Consider the following 12,053-nt stretch of genomic DNA (forward strand, 5'->3'; position numbering starts at 1 on the left):
TGGGAACATTCTTCTATTTATGACTGATAAAGACCAGGCACCTTGAACTGGACACTATCGAGATTAATGGCATTCCTGTTATCTTGTTTTATGGCCCTTTCTTGTTATGATGCTGTCATATTTTATGACATCCTCTTGTTTATGGCTGACAGAAACCAGACATCCTGAAGGTACTCTCTTGTTCTATGGAAAATTTAATTTTGGCTGACACAGGCATCCTGAGTCAGCTCTTCCTTACTCTGTGGGTATATAACCTCCTTCAACTAAACTTTCTTTGAGTTCATCCTACTTGAGCTCCCATCCATGCATGATTCTGCTAGCTTATAGAAAATAAACAGCACATATACAACCTAATTTTGTTTGTCTCTTTTTAGACCAAACACTGAATGTTGACACGCTCTAGGTTTTCTTTTGTTCTCTGCTATATACTTTTTATAAAAAAACATTTTTCTTCCTCCTTTCCTATCCCGCCACCTCCCATGGGTCTTTTTAACAAACCTTTGATTAAAGAGTGAAGAAATCAACCAAAAAGAGACAGGAGTTCAGGAAATTTGAGAGACCCACCCAGACCAAACTGCCGAGTCAAACCCAGACTGGAACACAAAGGGTCCCTGCTAGTACCAGATTTCTGAGGTTGAAAACAGCAGCCACCTGGGCAGGAGTCTTCAAACTCTGCTTCCTGATAGCAGATATGTCAACCTGAAATAAAGAAGACTACCAAAGTAGCAAAAACTAGGATCTTTATTGGAGACAAGGCAATTGCAATTCAGGATTACCACAGGGCACCAGGGAACTGGAGTGCCCAAGAGGGGCAGGGGGTACAGGGTTAAATACATTTCAACTGGGAGGGAGTCTCATAGGAGGCACAGCCTTAAGAAGCTGTTACATAAGTTGTTTTGCATAACAATCAAAAGTCCATAGAGAAGGCCAGGAAAGCTGGTGGGAGGGGTGACATCTGGCCAGAATTGCAGGCTCAGGCTCCCTGTGTAGCAATAGGGTAAACCAGTTTGGACCTGCTCCAATTGTGGGGTCAGCTGGGATCAAAGTCAGGTAGCCCCTTCTGATGTCTGCATTCAACATTCTTATCTAAACTGGTCTGATAGTCCTCTTTTAACTAGTTTCAATTGTCCTCAGCCAATTCATAGCTCCAGGGTCAAGCAAAGCCAGCAGCATTCAACAATTGGTTGAAAAGAAGATTTTGGAGGGATGACAGCTATCTCCAAGTATTAAAACAATAAAATGGGAGACGGACTAGATTTTCTCTACTTTGCTTCAGAAGTCAGAACTGATAAAATTAATTGAATGAGTAAAGAGGCAGATTTGGGCTCAATATAAGGAAAAACTTGTTAATAAGAACTCTCTAAAAGTAAAATTGACCACCTGAGGGGCTAGGGAGTTTCTGGGATTCTTCAGACTGAGCAAAACCCTGTCTGGTGGTACCAGGGATTTTTGTTCAGACATGATTGAACTGCATGGTTTCTGATGCCCCTTCCAACTAGGAGCATCAGTGATTTGGTGATTCAAGTCGCCAACATTCAGAGGTCACAGTATTGAATGTCAGAGACTCTTTAGCTGTTTATGAGCCCTTCCCCCCTGCTGCTGCATGAGGTTTGTTGGCATTAGAAATGAGGAATTATGTCTACACTGTAGAGACACAAATGAATGGGGTTTTCCCTTTTCAAAGGAAAGCCTCCTGCAGATCTTCATTTGGAAGTTGGGCCTTCAGTAGTTAGATTATAAATACTCTTCTTTGCCATGGTCTTTGCAATTTCTAACTGCTGAAGCCATCGTTTTTCTTTAAACGCACTGCAAAAAAATAACAAACAATTTATCATGAAACCTAATCTTTCACTGTTTAGATGTGGATATGAGGGACACCCCTCAGTCTGTAGTTTTAGATGTCCGTTAGTCTAACTTTGATCTGCACACAAGTCTGTGAAGAACCTGGGATCTTTCTCATATCAGTTGTTAAATTCATAAATATGTAGCTCTTATGTGAGACAGGTGCGAATAATGGCAATACCACTACTCAGAACTCAAATCTGGGGAAAGATACCAATTCAGTAGAAGGCGGAATCTTCAACAGTTAAAACTGTTCATGTTCTCTCATTTTCATTTAACTCAACAGGAACACATGTATAACTGTCTTTGCTGACCTTGGGAAGTCATATTTTTCCTCAGCTTGAAAAGAAAGAAAGCTAATTTGAGATAAGTACTAGAAGGCAAGATTTCTCCCTGTACAGTGGGAGTTTTGAAGGCCTCTTGAGAGAAAAGAGAGGAGAGAAGATTGAGGTGAGAGGGAGCCCCAATACATGGAGCAGCAGCATGACCAGTGGTAGCAGCCTTTGCTGTCCGTTTCTTCAAACCCAACCCTCCATATGGAAGACCTTGAGAGGTGACCGCTAGAAGGACAAGCAGAGAGGCATGTGACTATATTTTTTATTTTTATTCTTGGCAGGCATTTATTCTCTTGCTCTCAGTGGAGCACTGAAAGGAAAATTAGACATGAAAAACTGACAGTCCTTAACCCTGCTGATGCATATACAAATGGTACTGAGGAGGTTTCATTCACTTTCAGAAGTGGAGACCTTTGCCCTTCCAAAGCCTCAGCCTCACCTTTTGATCTTATTCAGATGCACCTTCCTCCCTAGCCCTAAAAAGAGCCTGGCTCCTGTTTGTCTGCAGATTCCCAGAAACACCTTAGAGTTTTAAATTCCTTATAAACTGCCTTTATTGACCTTTGAAAGCTCTCTTTATCCCTTCATTATCTATTCTCATTGTCTGTTCAATCTCTAAGACCTTCCAAATGTAATTCTCACCAACTCCCAACCACCTCCCCCTTCCTCTGGCCACCCAAAATTACTTTAGTGTCAACTGGCCTTTCATTGTGGCTACACCCAATCTCCTCTCCACTGTTTTACCTTCCTATGCCCCCTGGCCATTTCCCACCCTTAATCCTAGCTAGGCCCCATGAGGTCCAGGTCCCAGGAGTTCTGTTCACCCCAGCTTACCAGCCCCTCCCATCCAGACCTCCTTAGGCCCTTCCTCCCGTCACCCCAAACTACTTGGCCAGTCCTAGATCCCTCCCACAGTCTTTCTGTACTTAAGATCCACCTTAGCCCCCATTCAGACACTGAGAATCTAACGCCCAAAAGGATGAGACTGTCTCATGCCCGCTCGTCCTTATGGGCGTCACCTGGCATTCCCATTTAGAAGCTAAGAACCTCTCACTCCTAGAGGCTGAGAGTCTCGTGCCGCTCGTCCCTATGGGGGGGGGGGCATTACTGATGTTTGGGTTTCTTGGGAGTCTGGCCTATGTGCTTTATCTCTAATACACTATTTCTCTGGCTGGAAGAAGATTTGGGTTGCATTCATTCAGGCAGACCCGGCACCATGATCTTGAGGGGTCCGTTCGAGCACCCGCAAACCTCTAGACCTCTTCAGTACCTGAGGAGTTAAAAGAATATTAAGAGTTGTTTTTCTAGTACTTTGTGAAGCCCCTCCTGGGGGGAGTCATTTTGTACCTCATTCTGTAACTTGAGAGCATCTTAAAGTCCTTTTCCCCTTATCTTGAAATATCATAAATATCATATCCTTAACCTGTACCAAAAGAATTGCCTTTGTCTTCGTTGTCCCGTGTCCCCCCTTATCCTTGACCTTTAATCAATCATAAAACCCTAAAAACCTTCCTGTCCTTAATCTTTAACCATTATAAGACCCTAAAAATCTGTAGGTTGTAAAGCTTTTTGTCTACATTAGCCTAGGCACCCCCCAATATCAGTACCTTTTTATTCAACCCTGCAGCTACAGTAAAAGGTCCACGTGTGCTTTAAGTGAATTCTGCACACTCATACTGCTCTCCCAAATCTGACCTCAACACTGTTTTACTTCATCTGGGTATAGCTGGCACCTGTTTCTAATTGTGTCATTTAAAAAAAATTGTTAAAGACTGAATTTGGTGGATCTAACGTTATTTTTCATAAATACCTGTGATTGGTCCTGTTTTTTTGTTTCCTAATGTCATGAGCAGCATGAAGGCTTGGGAAAGTTCTGGGAGTCACAAAGAGAGTGACCCTTCCTAGTACAGGGCTGGGATCTCCCCCTGCAGATATCTATTGGTAAAATAATCATATTTTATTTCTTGTTTTTCATTGTGAATCTCAGGATAAATAATTTTAAAATTCATTATCCAACTGTTGTTACAGTTTTTTGTTTAGTGTCCTAAAAGGTCGTTTAAAAAAAATTCTACTCACAGATACCTCAATAGGGTACAAAGATGTAGGCTACCTACAGCAAGAGCACTAGATTTGGATCAGGAAATGTTTTTATTTTCTGTCTTTGTATCACCAGCACCTCTCACAGTGCTTGCCTGCACATTTGATTGATTCTTATTGAATTGAATTGAATTAAATTGGCATCCCTAGGTTTGAATACTGCTTGTGCTACTTAGTTGCATGGCCCAGGATAAGTCACTGAAATGTCTTTGAGCATCAGTTTTCTCATCTGTAAAATAAAGGTCTGGAGTAGAAGATCATCTTTAAAATCCTTTCAACTCTGAAACTTGTGACCCAATGAATTGCTAATGTCACTAGGTTGACTCCAAACTTTCTCCAGTACATATCCAAATCACCACCACTAGGTGGCAGCAACCTGACAAATAGTAAGAAATGAGCAGGTGCTCAAAAAATAAAATGTTTGTGATAAAATTGGTGCACAGAATGTTATAGCATGATAGTTACATGACATGGGAAAGACAGAATCATGGGGTGTCACCAATGGGTGTAGGTGTTTATGATAATGAATGAGTCAGAAGCATCTGGTTCAAATAAGTTTGCTTATTGCCAGATACTATCACTTCCATCCAGTTTTCTCATCCTGTCCCATCTTTATCTCCAAGAGCTTCACCTCACTATTTTGCTTAATTCATTTTGGCTCACTTTATTACTCAATTACTTACCTATTTACTTCCAGTTTCATCATTGTCCAATTACTTATTCCAGGAGTTGACAAACCACAGCCCTTTATACCTTGTTTTATACGGCTCTTTAAGCTAAGTATAGTTTTTACATTTTAAAATACAATAAAAACTTTATTTAAAAATGTAAAAACTTCCTAGTTTTCAGGCTATACAAAAGCAGGCAGCTTCTGGATTATTTGACCCAGGGTTATAGTTAGCTGACTCCAGACCTATGCTTTCCAAATACATTTTCTTTCCCCTATTTTTCAAATTCTTTTTTCTGTTCTCACTTACAGAAACACTCTTAATCATAATGTGTGGAACTGATAATTCCCTATTTGTCTTAAAAAAAAAAACCAAAACACAAGGGACCTTGTGATTTAACATTTAACTCTTCACTGGGAAATTCCGTAACACTTATGAAAATTCATTGAGAGGAAAGGACTCCATCTTTTACTTACGTAATACTATACTGAGAACCTAAACTAGAATTTGGCAGAATCTCACATGACCTTATTTGATGGACTTGGAGAGTTTCTAATTCACATTCAACTCAGTTGGAAATATGGTATACTAAATAAGCATGAGGCCCTCACAACTCTATTTTGTTCTAAAAACCTTTCTTAGAATTCTATTGGAACCAGATAATCATTAGTAAAATACTACAAGGAGTATAGGGTGTGTGGGGGACCTATGATAAGATGAGCTATAATACAAATTTAGCACCAACTCTGGGCTCATTTCCCAACTGGGTACTCATACTTACAGGTAGGGTCCCCAGAGGGCAGCTGACTACTCACTCCTCTTCCTCACGGTTCTACTGTTCATGAGCCAATACCTCTGTCGTTTCCATTGAGGCAGTGGATATGGTTTTAAACCGTAAGGTAGGGGACAAGACTTGATTCCAAGTTTTCTTGACTGTAAGGCTACATTCCTAAGCTCTGGGATCCTGACTCATGAAAGAAAAGGAGAGTTGGGATAAGTGCCTCAGAGTAGGTGCTACTGATGATGATGATGATGATGATAATTTTTTACCTAGGATGCACAATTTTAAATATTGGCCAACATGAATGGTTAAAGAAGAAAAATACCTTGCAGTAGCTAAGCAGTAGATTGCGTTCTCTCTTGCAGTCTTCCCACTGTGTTCCAAGAAAGATTCAAGGGATGAAGTTAGGAAACGGGCTGCCTTAGGTGTCACATAGTAAAAAGGAGGGTGTGAATAGCCCCTAGTTGCAAGTGAAGGAAGAGGAACTTGGGCTGAGTACAGATTCGTTGTCATCACTTCATTTTTTCTAGATGTAGCCATCTTTTTTTTCTGGTTGTTTGAGTAACATTCTTGTAATCTTGAGAACTCATTTGTTTCTTTTATTGGAGGCAATTTTACGCTTCCCACACTTTGCTGCTGCTGTGGAACTGTCAAAGGATCTGAGGTTTTCCTGCTTTGGGTTTTTTCATGGCAACTTGGCAGTTTGGGAACATTGCTTTTTATGCCCTTGTTCCCAGCTTTACTCCATTCTTTGGAGGTCATTTTTGGTTGGGTGAAGCCATCCACCATGACAAAATCTCCAACTCGAGTTCTGAACACCTGAGTCCCATTGTGGTGTCTTCTCTGAAGGATGTGATGCTGAGCTCTGAGAAGCCATTGTTTTATTTTAATATAGATCCTCATGGGGATAGAAATTTTAGAATAAGAAACCATGGACCACATCTTAGCCACCAAATATAGTACACAGTCTTTATGCTTGTGTTTGAGGGCAATCATCAGTGGGATTTGTCCCACTGCATTTTTACAGTCCAGGCACAAGACATTGTAATTGATAAAGGCCTTAAGTACCAATAATTGGCCTGTTTCTGCAGCTGCATGAACGGGACATTTGACAGTATCTGGATGATAAGTTTCATGACACCATTCTCGGTAGGGATGTACGCCAACTGCTTCATTGGGCCTTGCCCCTTGCTGTAGGGTCCACTCTGTGAGCTCAATATATCCATAAAATGCAGCCATATAAAGTGCTACCCTCTTCTGGTACCTGTGGGAATGTAACAAAATAGGAAAGTTAATCTAAAAAAGCTGATAAAAATAGGTACCCAGCAATTATTAAATATTCTATTGCAGTTTATTTTTTACTAGATAGAAGTATGCCAAAAATATTTCTATTAAATATTATAACTTTTGGTTAAGTGAGTAGTAATATGTCCTTTGACTCACACAGGTCCTATTTGTAAATATTATACTATATTATTTATTAATATATACATATACATGTATATGTATACATACATACATATGTGTATATATATATACATTTGTAAGACATGAGTGACAATCCTGCTTGTGCATTGACTACACTAAATATGCTCCTGTATTCCTGTCTAGGGGAGGAAGCTCTGGCTTGAGGTTCAATATGGGGCTATAGCTAGATGTGATATACCCTATATGTAGGTAGTGCCTTCAGCAGTGTGGGAGTAGGGTGTCAGCTTCCTATGATATCCAAGTTAGGTAAAACCTTGGCAGGAATCTAAGAACAACTGGGAAAAGGAAGAAGTCAGAAGTCAACAAGCATTTATGAAGCACTTACTGTATGCCGGGCACTGTGCTAAGCACTGGGGATAGAAAGATGAAACAAGGTCCCTGCCCTCAAGGAGCTAACATTCCAATAGGAGGGATAACATATAAATCACTACATACACACAAGATATTTACAAGACATATTACTTTATAAATGGAAAGGTGATAGAGGAGGGAGGAATGGGAAAGTTCTCCTGTAGAAGGTGAGATTTGAGCTGAATCTTGAAAGAAGCCACTAAGCCAGATGAGTTTTGAAGGAAGCCAGGGAAAGAGCGGATGATATTCAGACGGAGCAATTCATGCTGATTTAATATCTTCCCACCACACTGACAGGCTTTTGCTTGTTCAGGCCACTGATCCAGAGAGAAGGGAGCACTCATTGACTTTCAACCAACACTATAGGCATGAGATTTTAGGGATACTTGCTCTTGCTAAATAAGGACTAAGTTCATTAAATTCCTCCAAGGTCCTAGGGTCCATCAAAACTGGCACCTATAGTACTCAGTGATTGGGAAGTTCAAACTCAGCAATTAGAAATGTTGTTGTTGGAGCACCTGGTCAATAAGGGGTTTTATGGGAAGAGAAAGTTCTATCAAGACACCTTTGCCTTGGGGCACCTAGGTGATATAGTGGATAGAGCCCTGGAGTCAGGAGGATCTGAGTTCAAATCCAGCCTCAGACTTGGCACTTACTTACTAGCTGTGTGACCCTGGGCAAGTCACTTAACCCCATTGCTTAGCCAAAAAAAAAAAGATACCTTTGCCCATCAAAGTGGACAGTCCTAGTTGTTTCTTTGAGGTGGGCTGAGGCAATAGGAGTGTACTGGACTTGATGCCCCCAAGTCATGTAGGCTTCCACATGCCATATGAATGTGGTGAGAACCTTAGACCTGAGTGAAGGTGCAAGAATTCAGTGCCAATGCCATCTCATCCCTTCAATGCTGCTAAGTGCAGCTCCAGGATAATTTACATACCTCTGTTGTTGTTCAGTTGTGTCCAACTCTTCATGACCCTATTTCAGGGTTTTCTTGGCAAAGATACTGACGTGACTTGCCATTCCCTTCTCCGGCTCATTTTACGGATGAGGGAACTGGGGCACACAGGGTTAAGTGACTCTCCCAGGGTCATACAACCCATAAGTCTCTGAGGTCAGATTTGAACTCATGAAGATGGCTCTTTCTGACTCCAAGTCTTGCACTGTATCTGCTGTGCCACCTAGCTTCCCATATCCCAGCCACTCTATCTGCCAAGGGCATGATGGGAGTTGAGAAGAATTTTCTCACTGCAACTTAGGTGACAAGCAGATTGGGAGAGTTTCTGCAGTAAGGAGGTGAGGTAGTCAAAAGGATATTGACCTGGGAGATTCTTTTCTGTTCTGGTTGGGCGTGGCAATGGACATGACTAAAAATATAACCACCATAGCTTTAAGGAGGAAGCCCTAGCAATGGAAGACAGCTCCAGCAGAGGGCAGTAGTGTAGCGGAGGAGTCCAGTGGCTGGTTGGAAAGAGATGAAGCCAACCTAGACTGTTGAGCCTGAATATCATTCGCTTTTCCTGCCAGGTTCCTATCATTTTATGGAGTATAGTAGGGCTACTATAGTATGTATATACACACATACACGCACACACATAATATATATAATATTATATTATATATAATATCATATCATATATAATATAATATTATACCATATACAATATATGTGTGTACATATATGCCCATGTATATATATGTGTGTGTACATACACATCTATACACATATACATACACATGTGTGTATGTATATGTGTATATATAGTGTGTCTTGTATATATATATAAGTCTGTTCATATACTTATACATATACATATGTACATATACATATATATACATACAAACATATATACTGTAGCATTGCAGATCTGTGTCAAGGATTATTAGGAATAACTGTTATTGTGAGTATTGCTTATAGGGAAAAATACGCTTTGTTAATATAGTTAACATTTATTTTTAGCAACCATACTTGAGTACTGGTTCCTCTTCTGATAGATACTGTTGGACTTTAAGCTTTTGTCCTTGGAGACAGCCAGTCAGAAATTCTTTCCACCCGTCCCATACATCTAAGCGAAGTGTTGTTCCTAGGTGAAGACGAATAATGAATATTTTGTCATCCTTGTCTTTGACTGTGATTTGTAATTCACAAAGTTTGCTTGACCAAAATGAAGGTGACTTGCTACTGTGGTTGTGATGGAATGTGTGTTTCTGCCAGGAAAGCAGAACTAACATCTATATTAGTCTGGAGGATTCTGCTTTCTGCTTAGTCATTCCCTTGGAAATGCCACCCTGACTTCAGAGTGCTTCTATTTCCTCATCTATAATATTGATTAAATTTCCTATACATGTACATGGCCAAAGGACATAAACAACTTTTTTTTTTTTTTTTTAGTGAGGCAGTAGGGGTTAAGTGACTTGCCCAAGGTCACACAGCTAACAACTTTCAAAAGAAAAGAAAATTGTGTACTATAAACATCCATATTTTTTTAAAATGGTCTTTTGGACCCCTTTTGATCTTAGAGACTAAGAATGCTTGGTAGCATATAAACCACAAAAAGTGCAGCTATAATTATTTTAGTTTATATGAGACCTTTCATTTGACTTAATATCTTCCATTCTCTATTTTCTTTTCTTTTCTTTTCTTTTGCCTTTCCTCTCTCTCTTTTTGCCATTGTTATTTCTCTCTCCCCCATTCTTTATTATTTACCTTTTACTCCCCTTTTCAAAAGAAAATGTGCAACTGGACATGTAGGGCTTAATGTGTAAGCAAGTATGGGACCCTGCTAGATCCAACATGCTTGTCCAAGCTCTACCATGTTCCAGACCATGTGACTGAACCTAACCCTTTTGGTCCTGCTCCCCAGTGGTCTTGATGTTGGCTTAGCAGAACTTGACTATCTACCACAGTCTTCCTTGGCTTCAAACCTAATTTAGACATCGTGTGTTCTTGACCTTCCTTCTTATTTGCTGTATTTATCTCCTTACAGTTACTGATCTTGGGTTTCCTGTCCCAATTTGCTATAACCTGACTCTCACTCAGATTAGCTCTACCATGGTAGGAAGGTCCCCGGGCAAATATGGTGATTTCATATCTAGGAGAGTGTAGTTTCACAACAGTTCTTTAGTGACGCTTTGATTAAACTACTTATCAAAGACTCCATAATTGGAAATTCAAAGTTGATTTATTAAAGGGCACCTATCCTCTTAATTTTTTTCTAGTAAGATGTTTAATTTCCCTAGAGATAGGCATGAGAAGGCAAAGAGTGTTAACAGCCCATTCTAAATTCAATTATTTCATTTACTGGTACTTAATTATCTACAAAATGCCAATTTATTGTGAGATTACACGTATTTCGATCCTATTCCCTCCCTATGTGTAATAACTCCTCTGTAAGGGGGAGGAATGGCCCAGGCCCACAGAGATTGCCTGGGATTTTGAATTTTCACTCATCTTTTTCCTGTGCAAGGAAATATCACATGGTATTGGGAAGGGAGTGAAACTTGAGAGCCGACAAAGAAGAGGAAAAACTGAGAAGGAGTAGAAGACATCCTCCTAGAGTGTAGCAGCAACAGTAGTGTTGTGACTGCCATGCAGTGGTTGCTGCCCAAGCCCATGGGGGAAGGGAAAGCTAAAGTGGTAAATGACAAGGTACAAGACTGTAGCTTCTTACTAGGGTGGCTGCAACCCCATTAAAAAAACAGGTGCATCGTGGGCAATGGATAGGAACATCTGATGGTCCTCACTCCCCTCCCATTGTCCTACTTTGGCTCAATGCAGCTGGAACCCAGATCTGAGACTGTTCAGCTATTCCAATAAAAGTTGTATTTCATAAATGCAGTTTTACTTCTCATTAATATTTGTGGGTGACCTAGACATGTTCATTTCCTTACATTCCTTTGTTTGTCATCTGAACATGCAAGGGAAGCCAGGATAGGTCTTCTAGTTTTAGTCACACAGAAAGGACTGACTGGGAGGCTTTTTCTTCTGGACTTCTGGCTGGGAACCCCAATCTCTGGTCCACTGTTAAAGAATCTTTCTCTAAGTGAGGGATTCATTATGAGCCATTAAAATGGTCTTTTTGGAAATTATGAGCAGGAATTTAAAAGAATTAGAAGCAGTCACTTCTAAGACACTAAGGAGCCAAACTTTCATTCTGTTATTGTGACCTATGTGTCTGGCCCACTGGAAGGACCTTGAATATATCTGAATGAGGAGATAGGTGGAATTGAAAGAATAATTTCTCCCATGTACCAGTGAGAAAGAGGGAACAAAGGAAGATGTTCCTTCCCTTCAAGGTGTTTGTTTATTATTATCTTTTTTCACTCTCTGACATCTCTACTCAAGAACTGAATCTGGGACTGTACCTCCCTCTGGCCAAAGGCAAGCATAAGAGGTGATCCTGCTTTCCGGGCTACTCCCAATATAATGAGTCAGCCCTGATCTTTTTTTTTTTTAATTTTAATTTTTAGTTTTCAACATTTACTTCCACAAGA

The 12,053-nt window shown here is 40.3% G+C and overlaps 1 protein-coding gene across 2 annotated transcripts in view; it reads right to left on the reverse strand.

Annotated features, from left to right (window-relative positions):
• Positions 1–760: 760 nt before the first annotated feature.
• ANKUB1 (ankyrin repeat and ubiquitin domain containing 1) overlaps positions 761–12,053 on the reverse strand; it is a 40,074-nt gene continuing 28,781 nt past the window's right edge. Inside the window, exons 4-6 of one of the 2 annotated variants that reach the window (XM_027875948.1) lie at positions 9,529–9,643; positions 6,049–6,987; positions 761–1,806 (exon numbers count right to left, since the gene is read on the reverse strand). In XM_027875948.1, coding sequence (XP_027731749.1) covers positions 1,704–1,806; positions 6,049–6,987; positions 9,529–9,643 — 1,157 coding nt within the window. In that variant the 3' untranslated portion in view covers positions 761–1,703. Of the gene's footprint in view, positions 1,807–3,325; positions 3,448–6,048; positions 6,988–9,528; positions 9,644–12,053 lie in introns of those variants that run through there. The other variant, XM_027875949.1, reaches the window with a different exon arrangement.

Source organism: Vombatus ursinus, unplaced genomic scaffold (genome assembly GCF_900497805.2).
Source record: "Vombatus ursinus unplaced genomic scaffold, bare-nosed wombat genome assembly UNPS02014810.1, whole genome shotgun sequence".
NCBI lineage: Eukaryota > Metazoa > Chordata > Mammalia > Diprotodontia > Vombatidae > Vombatus > Vombatus ursinus.